The sequence below is a fragment of the Sceloporus undulatus genome, chromosome 1, assembly GCF_019175285.1.
Source record: "Sceloporus undulatus isolate JIND9_A2432 ecotype Alabama chromosome 1, SceUnd_v1.1, whole genome shotgun sequence".
Classification (NCBI taxonomy): Eukaryota; Metazoa; Chordata; class Lepidosauria; order Squamata; family Phrynosomatidae; genus Sceloporus; species Sceloporus undulatus.
In genome coordinates this window covers 48,995,142-49,016,009 of record NC_056522.1, presented here as the reverse complement: position 1 = coordinate 49,016,009, position 20,868 = coordinate 48,995,142, and the positions used below count along the sequence as shown (strand labels likewise).

Genomic DNA, 20,868 nt, shown 5'->3' with positions numbered 1-20,868 from the left:
AATAATAATAATAATAATAATAATAATAATAATAATAATAATAATAATAATAATACAGGTACACTGGTGGATGCATAGTGTAACTATGTGAGTGTAGGATTACACTTGACAAGCACAATGTAGGATCTCAAGATATCATTTTGCATCAACACTGAATGCCATGTAACTCTGTATTTAAGCCACAATAGCAAAGGATGAGAGATGGTTGCTTTCTGTTCTGGCCCCTGTCCAGTGGTTCACCTCTATACATGGGAGGGGAACTGCTTGGAAGGAACTGTTGTTTCATGTGCACATCCCTATGTAGGATTCTATTGCAACATCTGCATGCATTGCTCATGCAGAGAATATGTAAGTGAGCTTTTGACAATGGGTGGCTGTTGAGAAAGGGATTACCATGTGTGATTGCTGTACTTTTTAAAACTGACATGCTTTAACATGTCTTTCAGTTCACTTTATGTTTTAATGTTGCAATGTGCTAATTGTGTTTTGGTATGATAACATTTAGTCTAGGTTTATATGTTCTTGTTTTTAAACTTATTGGAAACTGCCTTGAGTTATAGTTTTCTGAGATTGGAAATCAATCAAACAAAGAAATATATTGAATGGGTGTGTTGCATGTGAATACACTGAAAGAAGTCTGTGGATGCACTTTGGTCTATGCAAAGTGTTCTGTGTGCAGAGACAGGAACAAGGATAACATCCCACCTCTATTCTTGGACTGGCTTTTGAATATTAATGCTGATTATAGCTTGCAAGGCTTTCGTAGATCATCAGTGGGCTAAGGCCTCTATGATCTGTATTAAACTCCCAGACACCAGTGTGGTCTGAATGAAACCATATTCATCCATGGTCATGGCAATCCAGATGGCACTGTGCTCACAACATTGATCTGTGGACTGAGCCCTGTCTCATTTGAATGAACCTTACTGGTCCCATATTCCTTGAAATGATATTCCAAATCGCTACTCATCAAATTCTTAGAACCTTATCCATGTTTATGTTTCTTATATTTAGGGATGTCCCATCTCAGGCAAGAAGACTAATAGAACTGATGAAGAATGATCCTGTAAGTTTTTGCTGGTTTTATCCTTTAAAAAAAATATTGTGCTTTATACGTTTGGAGAAATGGGAGGTTCTGATCTTTGGGGTGCAGTGAAGGGTTACAATCTTTAATTAATCAAGAAGAGAATTGAATTTTAAATTTTAATTGATTAATGCGGTATCCCAAATAAATTGGACAGAACATTCTTTTTTTAAAAAAACAAGCCTATTATTGTAATATAAATATTGTAGAAAAACTGCAGATGAAAATAATCTTTGAAGAGGCATCCTACTTTCACTTTATGCAAGAGGGAATGCCTCTCTGAAGAGGAGGCCTGCTATGAGATACAAATGCACCATTTAAAAACAAAGGAAAAACATGACTTTTCCTTCCTTCAGCACTGTTGTTTTAATTTTTCAGTAGTATGTTGTTGTTTTTAAATTGTTTTAATCATATACAAATGAATGCTGATTTAATCAACTCATTCACTGATGAATCCATTTACTAATTAACTCAGGTTTCTTTAAGAGGCCGATTTCTTTGCTTGCACCTGCCTGGCATTGAAACAGAAACCTTTTTTTTAAAATAATAATAATAATGAATAGCTCTGTGTATAACCCACTGCTAAGCCATGTGCAGTTCAAAAATGAAAGGAATAGTGACAAAACTTTAGTGGGGAAGTAGGAGAAGGTCACTTAAGGGAGAAATTACTCAGTGTTCCTGTATTTCTGAATCTGTTTGGTATAATGGGTTTTGAGATTTGGATCTGAGAATTGAGATAGCCAACTTTGGACTGCCCTGGTTCAGCTTATTATTATTATTATTATTATTATTATTACAGCATTAGATATCAGGAAAAAGTGAGACTTGGATATATTTCCTAAGAAATACATTTGGAATGTCAGACTTATGAAGATGTAAATACCTAACCATTTAACAAGGCATAGCATGACAAACTTAAGAATTGGTGCATATAATTTTAATTGATGTGGCTTTCCCTGGTAAATCTAGCTTGCTTAGGTAGAAAGCTATAGTTCCCAGGAGAAAGGGAGTGATCACTAAACCTGCTGTGTAGGCAGACACTCAAAGAATATTGTTAAGTAACTCAAGTAACTGCAAATTGGGGAGTGCCCTGGGCCACCCATGTAGATATACTGCACACTGCAATGGGCAAATCCTTCATGTATCATTATACTAATACACACAGAAAAAAGAACTCTGAACCAAATAATTAAATATATTTATTTCTGAAGTTGCATTGCCGCTTTACACCTATGCTTTAAATCCAGCAGAGATGTTTTCTCTAATGGCCTTTTGATTTTTCTCCAGTGTTTGGAAAGATAGCTTTTTTAAAATGACAACTCTCAGAATCCTCCAGTCACCATCACCACTGGAATTTACCAAGCTTCAGTTGTTCAGCACAAGTAGATATAACAGAGAGGATATCTTGAGCCCAGTTCCTGCTATGACTGTAAAAAAGGCAAAAGTAGATATGTTGGCTATAAGAAAAATGCCAAAATTCATATGAGGGTGATATTATTTAAAGCTTGGTAAAGATGGCTAGTCCAAACAAAAAACTGCTCAATCTGTACTTTTATTAGGTCAGTCACAAGTGGGAGATTGCTGTATATATATATCCAAGCATGTAAATGACAGCATAATAACATTGGTACTTTGTAGCCATTGCTTTAGAAATAGGCCACTGAATGACTTCATATTTTACATAACTGAGTGACACATGCAGACCTCATTTAGGATTGCTGCCCTGGTTTCCTAATGTTTTGTTCAAGTCCAAAGGAGCAAGATGACTGTGTTCCTGAAAAGGCCATTTAATTAATCTTTTCTAAGCTGTTGGTTTCAGTGTTGTTCATTCCTGCTTTTCATTATGTCTCTTCCTCTTCATCCTGAAATGCAGAAAATAAAGTTCCAAGAAGACTGGAAGCTCATAACGATTTTCATAGGAGGAAATGACTTGTGTGATCATTGTAAGGATCCTGTAAGTTTCCCAATATAAAGACTTTAGACCAATTTCTGACCTAATGTCATCATTTAAAAATTATTTCTACTCCAAAATATTATTTACACACATTAGCCATATATATTTCTAAGCAGTGATTGTACAGAAGACTGAGCATCTGTTTGAAGATAGATGTACAGGATCTACTTTTTCCATTATTTAGGTTGGTATGGCTCCATGTAATCCTAAATCTTGTTGGGCAAAGTTCAGGTTTGGCCTGCTGACAACATCAGATGGTAGTTAAGGCACATGAAAGGCAAGAAGGTGTTGTATCTCACTGTTAGACTAAGACTGGGAAGCTCTGCATTGAAATTATCTTTCATCCTGAAAGGTCACTGTGTGACCTTGGGTCAGTCACAGTCTCTCAGCCTAACTTCATCAACAAGGTTGAAGTGGAAATACAAATGGGGAGAAAGGCCCTTGAAGAAATGCAGAATATAAATGTAACAAATAAAATATGGAATACATAGTTCAGAAAACTGAACAACTGCTTAAACAGAATAGCTAATGAAATACCCTGGTATATCTTTTTTTTTTCATAAGAAGTGCTCTTTCCATTTAAATGAGAAAAGGAAAGATGTGTTGGAGACTGCTTTACTCATCTGAGTGAAAGGGTCGCACTGAAACTGGATCTGAAATCCATTTAGTGGTGAAACAGCTTTGAAGATTAGTTGAGTCTCTCATATCATATACCCTGAATATGATCCAATGTACCCATGGGTTTGGGGATGGAGCCATTCTTACATTTCACTGTTGATATATCACAGAAAGGAATGGTGGTCTATAGTGAGTCAATAGTCAAAGGGTTTCACTTAAGTAAAGAGGAGCACGTATTCCTGAAGGCATGCTTCTTGCTGTGTGTGCCTTCCTAACAATTGAGTTTTCTTGAAGGGGCCTCTGTGTCCCACTAGTGAGGACACTGTAAGAGAGTATGGGAGAGGACCTTTTTTGTTATGTCACCTTGCTTATGAAATGCCCTCCCCTTAGAGACCTGATTGGTACCAACAGTAGTATTGTTTCAGTACTAAGTCTAAACATGGCTTTTCATTAAAGCCTTTGGGGTCTGACCTGATTCATTCTGGACATGTGTTATGATTTGCGATATCTTATTTTTTTTAAACTGGTTTTAGAGTGTCTTGTTTAAAGTGTTAAAGGATTTACTATACTTTTAGTATTTTAAAAGCATTCTTATAATGTTAAACTGCTCTAAATTAATTGTATTGTACTCAGCCTTGAGATCCTTAAATATAGGGTGGGTGGCAGTGGTGGTGGTGTGCATGTGTGTGTATCTGTATATCTGTGCAGGGCCTTGAGGTCATTCAACCTGAAGTTGCTATCACATGGAATCATATTGAGAACGCCAGATGATTTCTTTATTGTTGCTACTTCATTTTAAAGATAAGTTTCTGTTGATAAAGTCAGACACTTAGATAACTTTAGATAATACATAGGCAAGCCTTGTACACTTAGTACATGCCATAGATGTTTGGATCTAGAAAATCTGAAAGTCTGCCACTTTATCTACATGCTCTGCAGTCTTTCAAATCAGCCAAGAGCCACATATCCAGGAGCATTACTTTATCACACCATATCAAGGGCATATAGGGAAATGTTGTTTGTAGATGTCCCATCATTATGAAACTCATTTTCTATTTTTATATTCAACAAAACAGAGATGTTGTTAGACATAAATTTTAGGATACCTGACGCCCTAATATCACTCTGTACTTCATGAAAGCTAATGCTAACAACAACAAAAAAAAGAGGCCAGTTAGTCTTAAAGGTGCTGCCACGTTCCTTTTTTACTCCCACTCCCTACCTCCTTTTTATATTGCAAGAGACTAACATGGCTACTTCTTTGATAAATTTTCTGGCTGCCTTTTTGTGGTTACAAGTTACAAGTATGGTTAGGTGCAACCTACATTTTATGCCACATTTTTTATTTTAGTGTTAGTAATTTATACATGGATAGTAATAATTTTATGTATGGTCTGCATGCATCAAACCCCTGTGTGCATATATGGGGCTCCTGGTCTCTGCATGTGCAAAGGTTCCCTCATTTGTGGCGGTAGCTGTGGCAGGTCCATGTGCATGTTCATGTACATGTACATGCACATTTAGACAGAATAATGAAAACAATAGCTATGTTAGCACATGGAGCTCTGTGTGCATGTCAAATTGCATATGAAACTTTGGCTGAGTTTTCACATATTTTAGGTACCATTAACCATCATTATTCTCCCTCAGGATTGAACAGACATAAGGTATTTCACAAATATACTAAGGCACCACCTGTGGTCAGGGTTCAAATGTTCCCTTTAATTTTTTACAGCACAGCATGAATCCAACATTACATTAGGTTTGTAGAAAACATCATGAAGGTTTGTAGAAAATGCCTCATATTCTATGTGCTTGAACAGTAAAACTCAAGGCCACTTCTCACAAGTTTTTTTTGAGTTGAGCTCCAATTCCTAAGTGCAAAATGTAGGCTTTCTGTGAGTTATATAAAAGGTTCATTCTCATACAAGTTGCAGCATTTCCCTTCCTAACAAACATGAAAAGCCAAGTTATGGGGTGGTGGTGGTGGTGGATGGAGCAAACTGTAAGTCCATGATTTCACAAAAATCTCACCATTAACTCTCTTTCTTCATAGGTACATTATTCTCCTGAAAATTTCACAAGCAATATACAGACAGCCTTGGATATACTCCATAAAGAGGTATGAAAGGAAACATTGCTCCCCAGGCCAATGAGGGAAGAATCATAAGATGCCAAATTACTAGTACTTCAATAGCTTGCTCTGGAATATTTATTTATTTTATGAATCTGTGATGGAAATTCTACTTCATACTTCAAACAAATTTCCAGAGTAGTTTACATACATACAACTGTTTACACACATCCTACAAAGCAGCAGGTCTAAAGAGAGCAGGAGAACAGAAATAAAACAACAGAGATAAAGCAGATTAGATTAATATTACTGAGAAGATTACAAAAAAGAGTTTGTCTCTGGAATGGAAATAATTTCTGGGTAGCTGCCAGGTCTGTCTGATCTTAGTAGCTAAGACTGGTCAGGCATGATTAATATTTGGAAGGGAACTCACCAAGGAATAGCAGGTGCTGTAGGATCTATATCACAGGAAGGCAATGGCAAGCCACCTCTGACTATTTCGTGCCTAAGAAGCCCCTATAAAATTCATGGGATTTTCATGGTTGACCTGAAGGCACAAGCTGCCAGTTAAGTTGGGATCTTGTTATGGTACATGGCATTTCCCCTAGCAATTACCCATTGTACCTTTGATGCAGGGAGGGTACCTGAAATACTTCTGCTGATGATCTGTATTTGTACAAATGCAGAGGGAGGGCAAATAGATGTGAATTCATGGAGGGAAGTGAAAATAAATAAGCATTGTTGCAAATGTGCTAAAATTCACACTTATGTGTAGACAAGCCCTATAACTAGGGGTTTGTCTGTAAATTATTTTTCATGCTGACAAAACATAGACAATAAGCTGATCTACAGTTTAAATTTACAATTTAAGGTGTCAATTTCAATAATGTAGCATATATTGTGCAAATTAAGTCAGTACTCACTAGACAACCCCACGTGTTACACTGACAACACAGAACCACGTGTGCTGGGAAACTGGTTTTATTTCATTTTCTTTCCTTTTTTTACCAGTCATTTTTAGAGAGTATTTTCACATATATTAACATATAGGCACAAACACTATACATTTACCTAAAACACATCTAAATAATACATACAACCCCTTACAATTTCCTAAAACTCTTTATAACTCTTTGATCTTTTATCTATTACCATTTCTTCTTTATTTCTTCTTCACTTCTATTTATCCTTCTCTTTACCAATCTTCTTCCCCTTTTCCTATCCCCAACTTTTTACTTTCTACTCTCTTCCTCTCTCTCCTTTTATTCCTCTCTCTACTCTTCCCCTTCTTTCCTTTTTCGCTTTCCTTAATACCTCTGATTCCCCCCTCTCTTTCTCTTTCCATTTCACTTACTCATTACCTTCCTACACTTACTTCTTATTCATCTTCTATCATCCCAATCCTAAATTTCTGGTCTTTGTCATATTCTAAAATTAAAAACTAAAAATTAAACACTTACTCTTTATTAAAAACAAACCTTTTTAACCTTTACATAATTCACATATACATGTAACATACTTCTAACATTGAGACAATCTATACTTCCTATCTTACAGATTCAGTTAAATTTGAATTCTACATTGTAATCCTTTAAATTTTCATTCTGAGTTATGGCTACAAATCCTTACATATTATTGAAGTAACATTTTCTTATTCCTTGACTCACATTGTTATTTCCTTATGCTTCCTTATTCCTCTACCCTATTTATTATTCTTTAAAACCTTCTATTGCCATCTGTCCCCCCTTTTGAAACAGATACTCTGTTACACATTTCCAGTCTTTTTTTTTTCAAATTTCTCCCAATTTCCCCGTTAATAGTCCATTCTTCTATTTCTGGAATCAATTCTTCTTTCCAGTGCCATGCTAAGGTCATTCTTGCTGCAACAATTACATGAAATAGCACTCTACCATGTAGTTTTTCAATTTTAGAGTCCATAATATTTAGCAAATATATTTCTGGTTCAAATTCCAGTTCAATTTTAAATATGTTACACAATATTCTATGAATTTCCAACCAATACTTTCCGACTTTCTAAAGGACCGCCATACATGAAAAAGTTCCTTTTTCTTTAGCACATCTCCAACATTTGTTATCTATTCCATATATTTTAGCAACTTTATCTGGAGATAAATGCCAACGATATTGTTTCATTATCCATTTACCTCTTGGCAGGTCCCTCGAGCCTTTGTGAACCTGGTGACAATTCTTCAAATAACAACTTTAAGGAAACTGTATCAGGAGAAGAGTATTAACTGCCCAAGACTGATCATGAGGTTTGAAATTAATTGACATTTTGGGTTATTGAGAAAAGTAGGCAATAGTTCTCATAATTTGTGCTCATTTAAAAACTAGGTAACTGCATCATCATCATCATCATCATCATCATTTGGGAGACAGAGCAGCTATCGGTCAGCTACAATCCATTCCATGAAAGGAACCCTTCATTATATTATTTTATTGTTTTAAGGGTGTCTCAGAAAGTATCACCCAAACAAAAAGCTAAACAATTGGTATAAACCATATCAAGAGTTCTTTTACAAATGTATAGCATGACAAGATGAGATGAGATGCTATTTTGGATATGATGTGACTCTGGAGTTTATCGCATGCAATTTTAGAACCGACCCAGGCACAGGACGGTATTGGGCTGGAAAGGGTTAAAACTGATTTTACTGCATGCACAATTGCTGCTGTGCTGCCCCCAACTATCACCCATCCTCTACCAGTGCTCTGGCAGCTGATTTTGGTAATACAAAAGCTTTCCGTACTACCAAAATTGGCCGCCAGAGCACTGCTGGGGTTTATCGCATGCAATTTTAATACTGACCTGAGCAGGGTACAGTATTGGGTTGGAACGGGTTAAAAATGATTTTAACACACACACAATTGCTGGTGATGGTCAGGCAGCAGTGAAGCAGCAATTTTGTGTGTGGTAAAATCAGTTTTAACCTATTCCCGCCTGATACTATCCCCTGCTCGGGTCAGCATTAAAATTGCATGTGATAAACTCTGCCTTTCCTAGATGAAGAAAGCAAAGCACAGAACCATGACTAACTAACACAAAGATCTAGTAGAGCATACAGACAGTGAAGGGAAAACACTTAATTCCTCACATTTCCCAAGATGCACTTGCTTTGCCTCTGAACCTATCTAGGTCCTTAATATTGTAACAGAGTCTATACAATAGTAAGGAAGGACATATGAGATTATATGGCCATATAGCTTGTAGATATAGGGGCTCGACAGATGGGCAGCTCCGTGCCATCTCTTTTAGCCCCGCATCATTGCCACAGCAACCAAACAGTGTTGCAACAATGCACTCCCTCCTGGGAGCAAAAAGAAGCTGCCAAAAGCAGCTTTCTGGAAGGGGTGCGATTGGCACACACATGTGCCCCAATCACATCACTTCCTGCCAGCACTGTTTGGGTGCTGCATGACGCTCACGCTATCATGGCACCACCCATGATGGCGGGATCCTCGTGAACTAGGGCTGCTGGGCATGTAATTGCCCAGCCTCATCTAGCCCTAGTTCATGGTGAGAACGCCGCAAAATGCCCAGCTGTATCAGGCCATAGTCATCAGGTCAAACTAGCCCCCTTTTATGCTCTTTGTTATCAGAAAAGTAGGGTATACATTTTATGAATTAAATAATTTTTTAAAATTCAAGAATATAGTTCATAATGGATAAAACCAATGAAGAGAGAAAACAGTTAATGTCAGAAGTGGTTCTGAGCTACGGCATGTTTGAGAAACATATTATGTTTTATCACCTTGTGAACTGCAATGTACTGTATTTTTATTGCTGTAGTGCCAGTGTGTACACAGATACTACATAAATTACAGTATACTTTGCTTGAAGCCAATGTGAGTACTCCTCTTGCCTTCCTAACTTCTAAATACTAATTCACAATGAGTCAGGTCATTTGGAAAGTAAAGAAAAGGTTACAGATATCCTGAGATAATCATTTTTCTAAGGGATCAGAAAAACTGATCTCTAATCTCTTAGGCTCTCACCCCAGCCCTTGCCTAGTTATTAGAATCTTCTCTTCTTTGTTGAAGAGAAACTGCAAAGAAGACAGAAATGTCATACACAGCAGACACGGCAGTCCAATATTTTTGAATAGGGTTTGTAAAAAAACAATAAAATAAAAATCTGTACTGCTTACAGGGTCAAACTAGGCAGAATGCTTGGTTTGTATGTATATGTGGAGTTTATGGAAGCGGTGAAAGATGTCTATTTCTCCTAGCATGTGCCTTTCCACACTTCCACATCCTGCTTTCCACCATGCTTTGTTTTGTGGCTGGTCATTGGAAAATGAATGTTTGCAAGTTTGATTGCTGAAACATACATCTATATGGAACTCAGTTTGTTGGAGGAAAACATATGCTAGCTGCAGGGAATGCACACCTCACAATTGTCTAGGCTGACTCCTAGAGCTGACATTGGAAAAAAACCCAGAGGTTACTGTTGTGTATTGAGAGAACATACTGTTGTGTGTTGACAGGAAGAAACAAAAGAAATCCCAGACCTTCTGAGTGACTATGGGAGCCGAACAGACAGCACAGAAAAGCCAGCTTCCGCACAGCTTGGAGGTGTGGCATTTTGATGCCACATGCCCCCAAGATGCTCAGAAGTTGTGTTGGGTGATTAGACAGAGGTGGCTTCAAGATGCTCCGGGGGCATGGTGTTTTGATGCCACCGGAGCATCTAGAAGTTGCACCAGGGCTGCCAAAGGTGGCTTAAAACTGGCTGACATAGGAGCATAGAATCATAGAATCATAGAGTTGGAAGAGACCACAAGGGCCATCCAGTCCAACCCCCTGCCATGCAGGAAATCCAGATCAAAGCATCCCCGACAGATGGCCATCCAGCCTCTGTTTAAAGACCTCCAAGGAAGGAGACTCTATTACCCTCCGAGGGAGTGCATTCCACTGTCGAACAGCCCTTACTGTCAGGAAGTTCCTCCTAATGTTCAGGTGGAATCTCTTTTCCTGTAGCTTGCATCCATTGCTCCCGGTCCTGTTCTCTGGAGCAGCAGAAAACAAGCTTGCTCCCTCCTGAATATGACATCCCTTCAAATATTTTAACAGGGCTATCATATCACCTCTTAATCTTCTTTTCTCCAAGCTAAACATTCCCAGCTCCCTAAGTCGTTCCTCATAGGACATGATTTCCAGACCCTTCACCATTTTAGTTGCCCTCCTTTGGACACGCTCCAGTTTCTCAACATCTTTTTTAAATTGTGGTGCCCAGATCTTTTCCACTCCTATTTGGGCATATGGCGGGGCAGACTGGGGCAGCGGTGTTGTTTGTCGTAGCTCTGGGGTGACCAGCTCCAAGGCGCCCCTGATGTGCCTTTTGGGGGCTATCTGTTTTGGCCCTAAGTAAGACATAAAAAGATGCCGGATCAGATAAATCTATTCTGTCATTTGTTCGTACAATAGCCAACTAGCGGGCCCTGGGAAGGAAGCCCATAAGTAAAGCTTGAATGTTATATCACCCTTCTGCTCATGCTCCACAATAATTGATATACAAAGACATACTGCCTCTAGTACTTGATGGTGTGTGTGTGTGTGTGTGTGTGTGTGTGTGTGTGTGTGTATATATATATATATATATATATATATATATATATATATGCAGCCACGATGTATGCTGTTTTTACATGGTCAGAAAACCATGCCTTCTATGTCCACAGATATGATATGTACACAAGCAAGGAAATCAAATGTAGGGGCAGCAGGCACAATCCTGCTTCCCACTCCACACTTTCCAATCAATGCAGTATCTGATCATATAAAAATGGTAATAGCTATTTTGGTAATCCAGAAGTCTGTAACAAGTCCAATAGTGGATTTTAAATTTAACATTTGGGGCCTAAATTTTCCTAAAATCAGGTCTTGTGCCTTGGAAAGCATTGACCTCTGCATCCCAAAAATGGAGAGATGGGCTAAGGTTTTTGGGTCACGTTGAAAAACATGGATCTCACCATTGCTTCCCTTTAGTTAATTATTTGTTCTGTACATGCTCAGCTCTTCAGCCCTGGTGAGCAATGAATATATATAAATGATCAAATTCATTATTACAGATACATGTGAAAATTGCATTCCAGAAAGGAGATGACCTCCCCTTCTGAACCAGGATATATTTATTTCTGAGCATTTTTGCTCTTCTCTGTTATCTGCAAGATAATCAGAACATCTTGCAAGGGTTTAACATTGGTACAAAAGTAATATAACTACCTTATAATAACATGAGCATAATATAAAAACAGCAAATTGCCTCTGAGCAGAATGATACAACCAAGTAGTTAAACACAACAATAAGAGCCAAAGGTTCTTGAAAATAAAACTTTGCTGCCCATCTAATAAACATGTAGTCGGATAATCATCCCCTTGGTGTTCCAAAGTCTAACTACTATGACAAAAACAAAAAGTCTTGCCCATTATATCTCCCCAGCCACATTGGGCCTTCTGCTTTCAGACCAGAGATAACCTCAGTGTACCAGCTGTTCCAGACCAAAGCTGTACCTAACCTGTTAAATTCTACTTGAATTGCCTTCGAGTATGATATCCTACATAAAGACACAATGAATATGTCTAAAGTTTTTGTTCTGTCCATCCCAAAAAGAAAACAAAACTCCAAACTTTGTTTAAAGTTTTTTAAATTTGGCTGAATTTTTTTTTGGAGTGTTTAAGACTGCTAAAGTTGAGCATTCCCTAAACTGACAACCAAAAATACACATATTTGATAGAAATTGGACCAAAAAGAGGAATGCCATCCTGGTGAAGAAAAATAGGAGACTGTCATAATAAAATGCAGAAGTTGCAAGGGTCTACCCAGATGTACATTTCCCAGGATCTGATTGATCAAACCCATGACCAGAGGGAGAAGTTTAGAGAGTGATCTCCTATAGTAGCAGTTTGAATTATTACACTTGTAAATCTTAATTTGGAACAAGTTTATGTCTGAGGAAGCTGGCCCAACAGCTTCCTGGAAGGAGAGGGTATCTTTCCCCCATCTTTCAAGTTTGGGAGATACTTGAAGGACTTTCTCGTAGATCAAAAAAGAAAAGAAACCTAATGTAGGACTCTTTTCATTATTACTGTGGAGCTGTTTGACTCCAGGAGGAGGAAAATAAAGTGCAGCATATGTGTCCCTTTTCTTCGTGTTCACTGACTGCAAGTTCCTCCAGTGAAAGTAATTGATACTATGATTTCTCCTCATTGTAACTTGATTTGTAACAGAAAGTACAGCATCTCATTCATTCCCCAGTGGAGTAGTTATAGTAGGGAGAAGAATGGATGCTTTTATTCCTGCACAGGACAGCTAGTGCAAATGCAGTTGTAATTTTAGTTTCAATATAACTGGTTCAGGACTTTCAGCTTTGCTTATACTTGTTACAAAAAAAAGAAGAGGGATGTGTGACTAATTTAAACCACATATCATATTACTTCCTGCCTAGATCTCTGTGTACATGTGTTTTGAACCCTGAAGATAATTCCAGTGAAATTGAAATGCTAGAGTCCTTCAACAAAAGATATCAGGTAAGGCGATGGAAATGTAGTGGAAATAATGTAATAATCTTCCTATTTATTGCCCTCAGAACTGGCTTGCCAAACCCATTGTCTCAAGTGATAATTATAAATGATCATCACATGGTAGCTTTGTTACATGAAACAACATTTTTTTTAAAAAATTAAATTATTATTTTGCATTTTGCTAGTAGAAAGTAAACTGTCCAATGTGAAGCTCAACTTAGGTAATTACTATGTAAACTGATCATGTGAACGGTAACTTTCTCTCTATTTGGTGATCATTCCACCCTCCAGAAAACAATCCAAGGGAAAGACATGTATGTTGCTTCATAAACTGACCCTTTCATGAGAGTCAAGTCTCCATATAATTAACATGATGCCATCTGGCTGTGTTTCCCAGCAAAAAGGGCTGAAGAGTTTACACGCATATTAAATAAATATAAATAAGTTAAATATTTAAAATACATATAATAATCTTTTTAGTGGTGATACTTTTAACTGCTTCTAATTGTATTGATAATTTAATTGGAAGGAATAGTGTATCTTTGTTAACACACACACACACACACATATATACATACCAAGTAGTTAAACACAACATTAAGAACCAAGGGCGTTACTGTATATAAAAGATACACTATTCCTTCCAACCTTTTCTAGTTCTTACAAGAGCAAATGGGTACAGTACTTCAGTTTTTAAAAAGAAAAAAGATTTCTTTTTTAAAAAATAAATTATTAACAATCAATTGAGACTTTAATCTAGGTAATAGAGCCTGATAGTGAAGGCTCCTCCATTGCAAAATGTGCATGATTAATTTGGGGGTACTGTGAATTTGCAGTTGGTATAATAATTTATGTTGCTTTTCATTATATGATTTTATAGTTTATTTTTTATTTAAATTTTCATTTATGTTTTATGTTTGTTTGTTGTAAGCTTCCCAGAGAATATTATGTCATGGGCTGGCATACAAAAGACATGAATGTAAATAAATGATGGTACTGTTGATACTCAAGATCCAACATGCTCTAGTGGTTTGAGTGTTGGACTAGGATTCTGGAAGACCCAGGTGCAAATCTCTGCTTGACCATGGAAATCCACCGGATGGCCTTGGGCAAGTCACACTTTCATCTTCCCAGAAGAAGATAATGTCAAACCTACTCTGAACAAATCTTGCCATAAAAGCCTGATACAAGATTTAGGGCCTCCATAGGTGTAAAACAACTTGAACACATAAAACCACAAAACCCTAGGATAGGGTTGCCATAAACTGGAGTTGACTTGAATGTGCACAATAACAATAATCTGCTGAATACAACAGGGCTTCCTAGACTATAAACAGCTTGAGACCTTGATAATAATGCATATTTACTCATATATGAGTCCCTCTACATTCATCAGGCCTTCAACATACAATAATTACATTCAGTGAGATTAGGGATGAAATCTGCTGCCCCGTCATTACTATTAAGGGTTAAAAGCCAACTAACACGAAATGTTTAGATGTGTGGTGACCATGAGCAATCAGCACCTGGAGACGAAGCTGATGAGCTACAGCTGCTGATCATAGCAACAAGGTCATTCTACTGCCTGTGTGCAGGAAGCCTGAAGATGAACATGTGTCTGTTTAGACAAGGGGACAGTTTTCTGTGTGGGACAGGAAGAGGCTGAGTTTGTAGGACCACATGGCATTGTGTCTATATAAACTCAGGGACTTCCGGTAATTGTTGTGGGTTTTTAAGAGAGGAGTGATTGTGAGTTCTGTATAGTAAAAGTCACGTTGGTTATTTGGTTTGCACTTTGTAAATAAAGATAAGCACTTTCGGGAGCTTGGCTTGTCTGGTCGTTAATCAGCAGAAGCCTGGCAGTGAAAGCTGGACAGCTCCCGGTGACCTGCATTCCATCATTTCTGGAAGACATCCATCCGCTGTTATCTTCACTGAGGGCAGTGAACACACTTCCAAAGATTCATCAGATACTCTGCTATACTCTGACAGTTACTTACCAAGGAGTAAGTCCCAGTAAACTCAGCGAGTTAGATCAAGATTCGGAGGGTCTGCAACTGGGCTAGCAAAGCAGAGCCCCCCCCACCACCACTTCTTTCCCTTAACAGCCTCTCCATCCATGGAGTGGGGAGCCCCCAAAATCAGAGACAGAAATCTTTCTTTCTGATGGCATATTCTGGATTGGTCCAACTCACTGGGAGTTAATATTTGAGTAAAGGTGTTTGTGGTGCAAATGGGATGGGATGATCAACGAGATGTAGGAAATGTTATTGGGGCCTACTGCTGGCTGGGGAATTCTAGGAACTATAGCTCAAATAAGTATGTCTAGTCAAAGTGTTGTAAAAATTGTAAGAAATAAATTGACCCTGGTGTATAAAACCAAGCAGTGGAATCCTACTTGTTATAGACTTTGGTACCTCTTTATTTGGAGCATAATTATTTTAGCTATCTATATATCCATCAAAAACCTATAAACCAAAATCTCTATTTGCTGGTATAATATGTAAAAAGAATTATATAGCAGATTGTCCACTGAATAGAGCCAGAAAGGACAAATATACTTGAAAAGACAGCAAAGCTGCCTTGTGCCTGCTAAGTATTAGGTGACCTGGTTAGAGGCAAATGAGGATTAAGCAGAGGATGCAGGAAGGACACATCTTTGAGCTGTTGAAATGGTTCAGTAGAACAGGGAATAAAGACAGTGTGAACAACAGCAACAGCAACAAGAACAGCTGGGAAACTAGATTCTCAGAGTCTGGAAGATTACTGTTGTCTTAAAGATTCAGCTGACAGAAATATTAGTGAGGGCTGTACTGTTGCCCCATGATAGATTCTCCTTAAGTTCTCCGGAAGTCAGAAATGATTTGAAGGTGCACAACAACAATACTGTTGTGTAATGTTATGAGCTGTCAACCTGAGAACAAAATTATAAGTTGTGTGTGTGTGTGTGTGTGTGTGTGTGTGTGTGTGTGTGTTTAGAAAAACTAAAGTATAACGGTGGCAGAATCACAGTTTTTAAAGAGCTAAAGTGCAGCACTTTCTCCCTGGCTCCCCCTTTTCCAAATCAAAATTGCCCTCAACAGCTGTTTGTCTCACGGCAGAATACACCGAAGAAGTATATTTATCATTAAAACACAAGGGAATAAAATAACAGCAACATCATCATTTTAAAATCACCCTTCCATTATGGTACAAAGATGAAAAAGATTCCTACTCCCTTTTATAGTAATCATGCTTGGTGTACTTTACAATGCAAAGTTGAGAAAAATGGCACCACTTGATAATTTGGCAATTAAAGATGTGCCCATTCTCCCAAGTTGATGTTTACCTTGGGTTGGTCTATAGTCCTCTTTAAAAGAGTACAGTATCTTGATTTGCACAACATATTTAGGTGTAGCTGTGTTGATCGTACAGCAAAATACAACAAAATCTAAAATCACAAAACAGTGATGCCTTTACTGGGTCAACTAAAATGTACAAAATACATCATGCAAGCTTTCAAAGCTACATGGCTTCATCAGGCAAAGATGTTAAAAATCATACAGGAGAAAAAAGGTATGATGTTAGATTCACATGCTTACATTTTGTCTCAAATATTACTTGTGTTGTCATGCTGTCTCTGCCCTGGACCTGTCCTGGACCTCAAGGGAACAGGACATAAATCACTTGGATATCAAGAGAAGTTCCTTTGCTGCTGCTAACAGAGCTGAAATTTTATTACCTGTCTTTTACTGGCCTTTGTCACTAGTCCCCACATGGCCAAGAAAGGCAATGGCCTCTGCCTGCATTGAGATCCCTCCAAATTATTTAAACTGACAACAGAAGTAACATCTGAGACACAATGTTGGCTTGTGACTTTAACATTGGCACTTTTCTTCTCTGGTATGAATTTTAACTTCTTTGCTTGATGAAGAAGTCAGTGTAGATTTGAAAGTTTACATGATTTATTTTTCCAGTAAAGGTATACCTGTTTTGTGGATTTTGGATTTTGATGTATTTTGCTCTGTGCGGGTGTATGTGATGAAACCTTGAAGTGAGTGCAGTAGCCACTGCTTCTTACAACACTCTTGTTCTTCTCTATCATCTGCAGAAAGAAGCTAGGCACAAGTGAGCAGTGCTAAGGAGGAGCTGAAAACAGGCTTTTGAGGCTAGATTTTTAGCTGTTGTAGTGAACCAAAACTTTGAGGCCATTTGGAGGCTCATTCATAGTCTTCGGCATGAATCCAATCTAACATTAATCTTTGCCCTGCCTGGTGTCTTGTCTCTGAAACATCTGCTTCCCATTACAGGTTTAGCAGTGTGGCACACTGAAAAATGGGCAATGACTGTATTTTTAAGTATGCATCCTGAGAGAAAGGTGGGATATCAATTCAAGATTGTTTATTTATTTGCTTTGATAGGGGGAGACCCACGGCTTAGTCAATAGTGGAAGATATGACACAAGAGAAGATTTCACAGTGGTTGTGCAGCCATTTCTGGAAGAAGCAACAATGCCTATGACTTCGGTAAAATACAAAATTGCAGATTTACAAATCTTCCAAATTTCTATAGAAGCCATTGTTAGGCAGCCTAGTGGTGCCTTCAGATGTTTTGAGCTATACCTTGCATAATTTTAGATGATTTGTCGTGCTTTCTGGAGCATATGGAAGCTGCGATCCAAAATATTTTTTTATTATTTTAAAAGACGCTATTTGATGGTAGCTTACTTTTCCTGATTTCTCCACTAACCAAAAGGTGTGCAAGGGAAGTATGATAGACTGCAGTTTAAGTGAGAGATTTAAAAGGAGTCTGAATGAGCCACAGATTAACAGAAAACAAACTTGATTTGGGTTCTACCAGTGACCAGCAACCTAGGAGGCCAATTGCCATCCAGGAGACTGGATGGTGGGAACAATGAACTTTTCTGAGATGCTTATGTCTCTACTTATGTTCAAATTTGTTTATATGCAAATCTGTTAAACTATGCAAAATGGCATAAGCCTGCAGGGATCTCTTTCCAAAGGGAAGTGAAGCCAGGTAAATTCTGTTTCCTGGAAGATATAACTGCCCAGAGAAATGGGTTGAGTATAAGAATATTTCACTTTTGGTCACTGGATTAGATCCCAGACTATCATGGTGTCATTCCTGGATTGCTACATAGAAAGTATGGAGAAGAACAGTGGAACTCAGCTGCCAGGCTATAACAAGTTCATAAAAGGGAGATTTAACACAGACACAAATTGTTGAAGAGCTATCCAGTTGTTCCCTATAATCAGTTCACTTTTTTTCTGTATCTGTGCTTTGCCTCTATTATAGCCAGATAAGACTTTACAATGAATATTTTTTTAATTCTTATTAAAACTAGCTACTTTTAACAAAATAAATAAATAGAAGTTTCCATGAGGCCAGCAATGAAGAATTTCTTTGCTCTGTATCCAAAGCAGAGCTCACCAGTAGCATGTGGTTGGGAGTGTGGAATCATGGCCAGGAGTGCATATCAGATACCCACTCCCTCCTCTCAAAGTAAAACTATCCAATGTAAACATACTTTCTAAATAGCACATTTATCAAGATAAATCATTTTATCCTCAAATCTCATTATATGAGAAGATCATTGGGGAAGGATGATATGTTCATGCACTTTTGGTCTTATTCGTGGTACTGACTACTGATATTGTTTGAATGGTCACTGTGCCAACCATCTATATACATTTATTTATTTTTATCGGATTTATAGTCCATCATTCTCTTAAAATGGGAGATTTAAATTGTTCATGGCCATTTAGTCCCACACTTTACCATGTTTTTGTGCTTCAGATGAGGTGGGTTCAGGAAATTTATCTCACAAAAATCTTTTTATTCCAGTGGCAGCTGTTGGCTTACATGCTAGTGGGTTGGTGAATCCTATCTAGGCTTTAATCTAAATGAGCTATCCAAGGGGATGAGCCCCCATTCCACAAAATAGGTACAGCACCTTGGATAGTTCAGATTAAAACTTGGAGTAGATTCATTTGATATGAAAGCCACTGGATTTATCTTTCAGGTATCACAATACTATCCCCCCCCCAACAACAACATGACTACCCTTCTGAGAGTAAGTGTGCTTGTTTCTTTCCTTAGGAGGGGTTGCCTGATTCTTCATATTTTGCCCCAGACTGCTTCCATTTTCATCAGAAGGCTCACTCTCAGACTGCCCGGGCTCTGTGGAACAGCATGGTAAGAGGATGCTCTAGATAAATTGCACTCAGTCCCCTCCTTGAACCCCTTAAATATCATTAAATCAGGGATGGCCTTCAAATCCTATTATCTTTCATCACTGGCTTGGACTGATGGGAAGTACATTCCAGCAATCTCTGCGAGACTACAAATTGCCCACCCCTGGTTTAAAAGGACGTTGTTTGCAGCAACATGGTAGCCCAAGAATTTTATGCAGTGGCTTTAATTCAATGATCCATTGGCAGAGAAGTTATTTTTCTTTAGTAGACACCACTATTGCTTTTTTTTTTACACTGTATATGCTTCTTTTTCTCAAATAACCTAATAGTTTATGTGAGAGGGGGAGACAGGAGAGATGTTGGCGAGGAATAAGCTCAGTCAGCTCCTGATATATGCCTAGAGAGACTGGCTGGATTTAGCCCCTTACTTTGGGCATCAAAGCTGAGAAAATTATGTGTAGAAGAACATCTGCAGTATTTTAAAGGCACTGAAACATAAAATGTCCACAGCAGTAGTCTAATAGGCCATGTCTGCCCTGCAGGTAAACTTGTTTCTGACTGTGGAGAAGATGGTTTGTCAAATCAGTCACATCTATAATTTTACAGTGAATTTATATCTGGTGGCTGCCTCCCAGATTAGAATCCTTATTCATTTGGATTATTCTGGGGGGCAGCTTGGCTTTTTCCATGGGTGTCAATGGGAATGAATTGCTCCTATTGCTAAATGCAGCACAGGGGGGAAGTTCTTCTGATGAACTGGCTTGAATGAATGAAAGGTAAAACTTACTCTCCCTGTGCAGTGTAATCCCTATAAAAATCCATACACTGACTATTAATCAAACAAACAAATGACCAAAACCTGATGCAATTTGTAGCATCACTCTGAAGCCCCATTCCCACTGGGCTGTAAAGCGAATCAAGAATCGGATTATAGGGATATCAATCCCATTTGAACTCACTTTGATCCTTGTTTAAAGAAAATCATTCCCATTTGAATTCGCGTTCAATCCTACTTTGATTGATTTCTCTAATGAAAACCTGAATCAGTGGTGGATAACTGGGGTTATCCTGACCGCACTTTTCCAGCATGGTTTTTTGTTTGTTTTTTTTTGTTTTGTTTTGTTTTGTTGTTGTTGTTTGTTTGTTTGTTTTTTGCAGCTGCCGTGTCGGATCCAGGGCAAACTTATGGGAACAATGGGTGTCTGAATCAATATTTTAGGAGGGGAGGAGCAATGTTCAAGAGGCTGTCCCAGGGGTATCACCTGCTTTGTTCTCTTTCCTGCATTCCCGACGCCATTTTCCCCCATCCGCTTAGCCTTTCCCCCAGTGGAGCGAAAAGCAGAGCAAGGCGATCGCGTGTGAAGACAAATTTATTTTTTAAAAAAAAAATTAGCTTTCG

At 38.1% G+C, this 20,868-nt stretch overlaps 1 protein-coding gene across 1 annotated transcript in view; it reads left to right on the top strand.

Moving 5' to 3' along the window:
• The window catches only part of PLB1 (phospholipase B1), a 160,715-nt gene that overhangs the window by 58,522 nt on the left and 81,325 nt on the right, over positions 1 to 20,868 (top strand). The window contains 7 exon segments of the mRNA XM_042438249.1: positions 1,015 to 1,066; positions 2,958 to 3,038; positions 5,713 to 5,778; positions 7,906 to 8,006; positions 13,200 to 13,281; positions 17,676 to 17,780; positions 19,375 to 19,470. Coding sequence (XP_042294183.1) covers positions 1,015 to 1,066; positions 2,958 to 3,038; positions 5,713 to 5,778; positions 7,906 to 8,006; positions 13,200 to 13,281; positions 17,676 to 17,780; positions 19,375 to 19,470 — 583 coding nt within the window.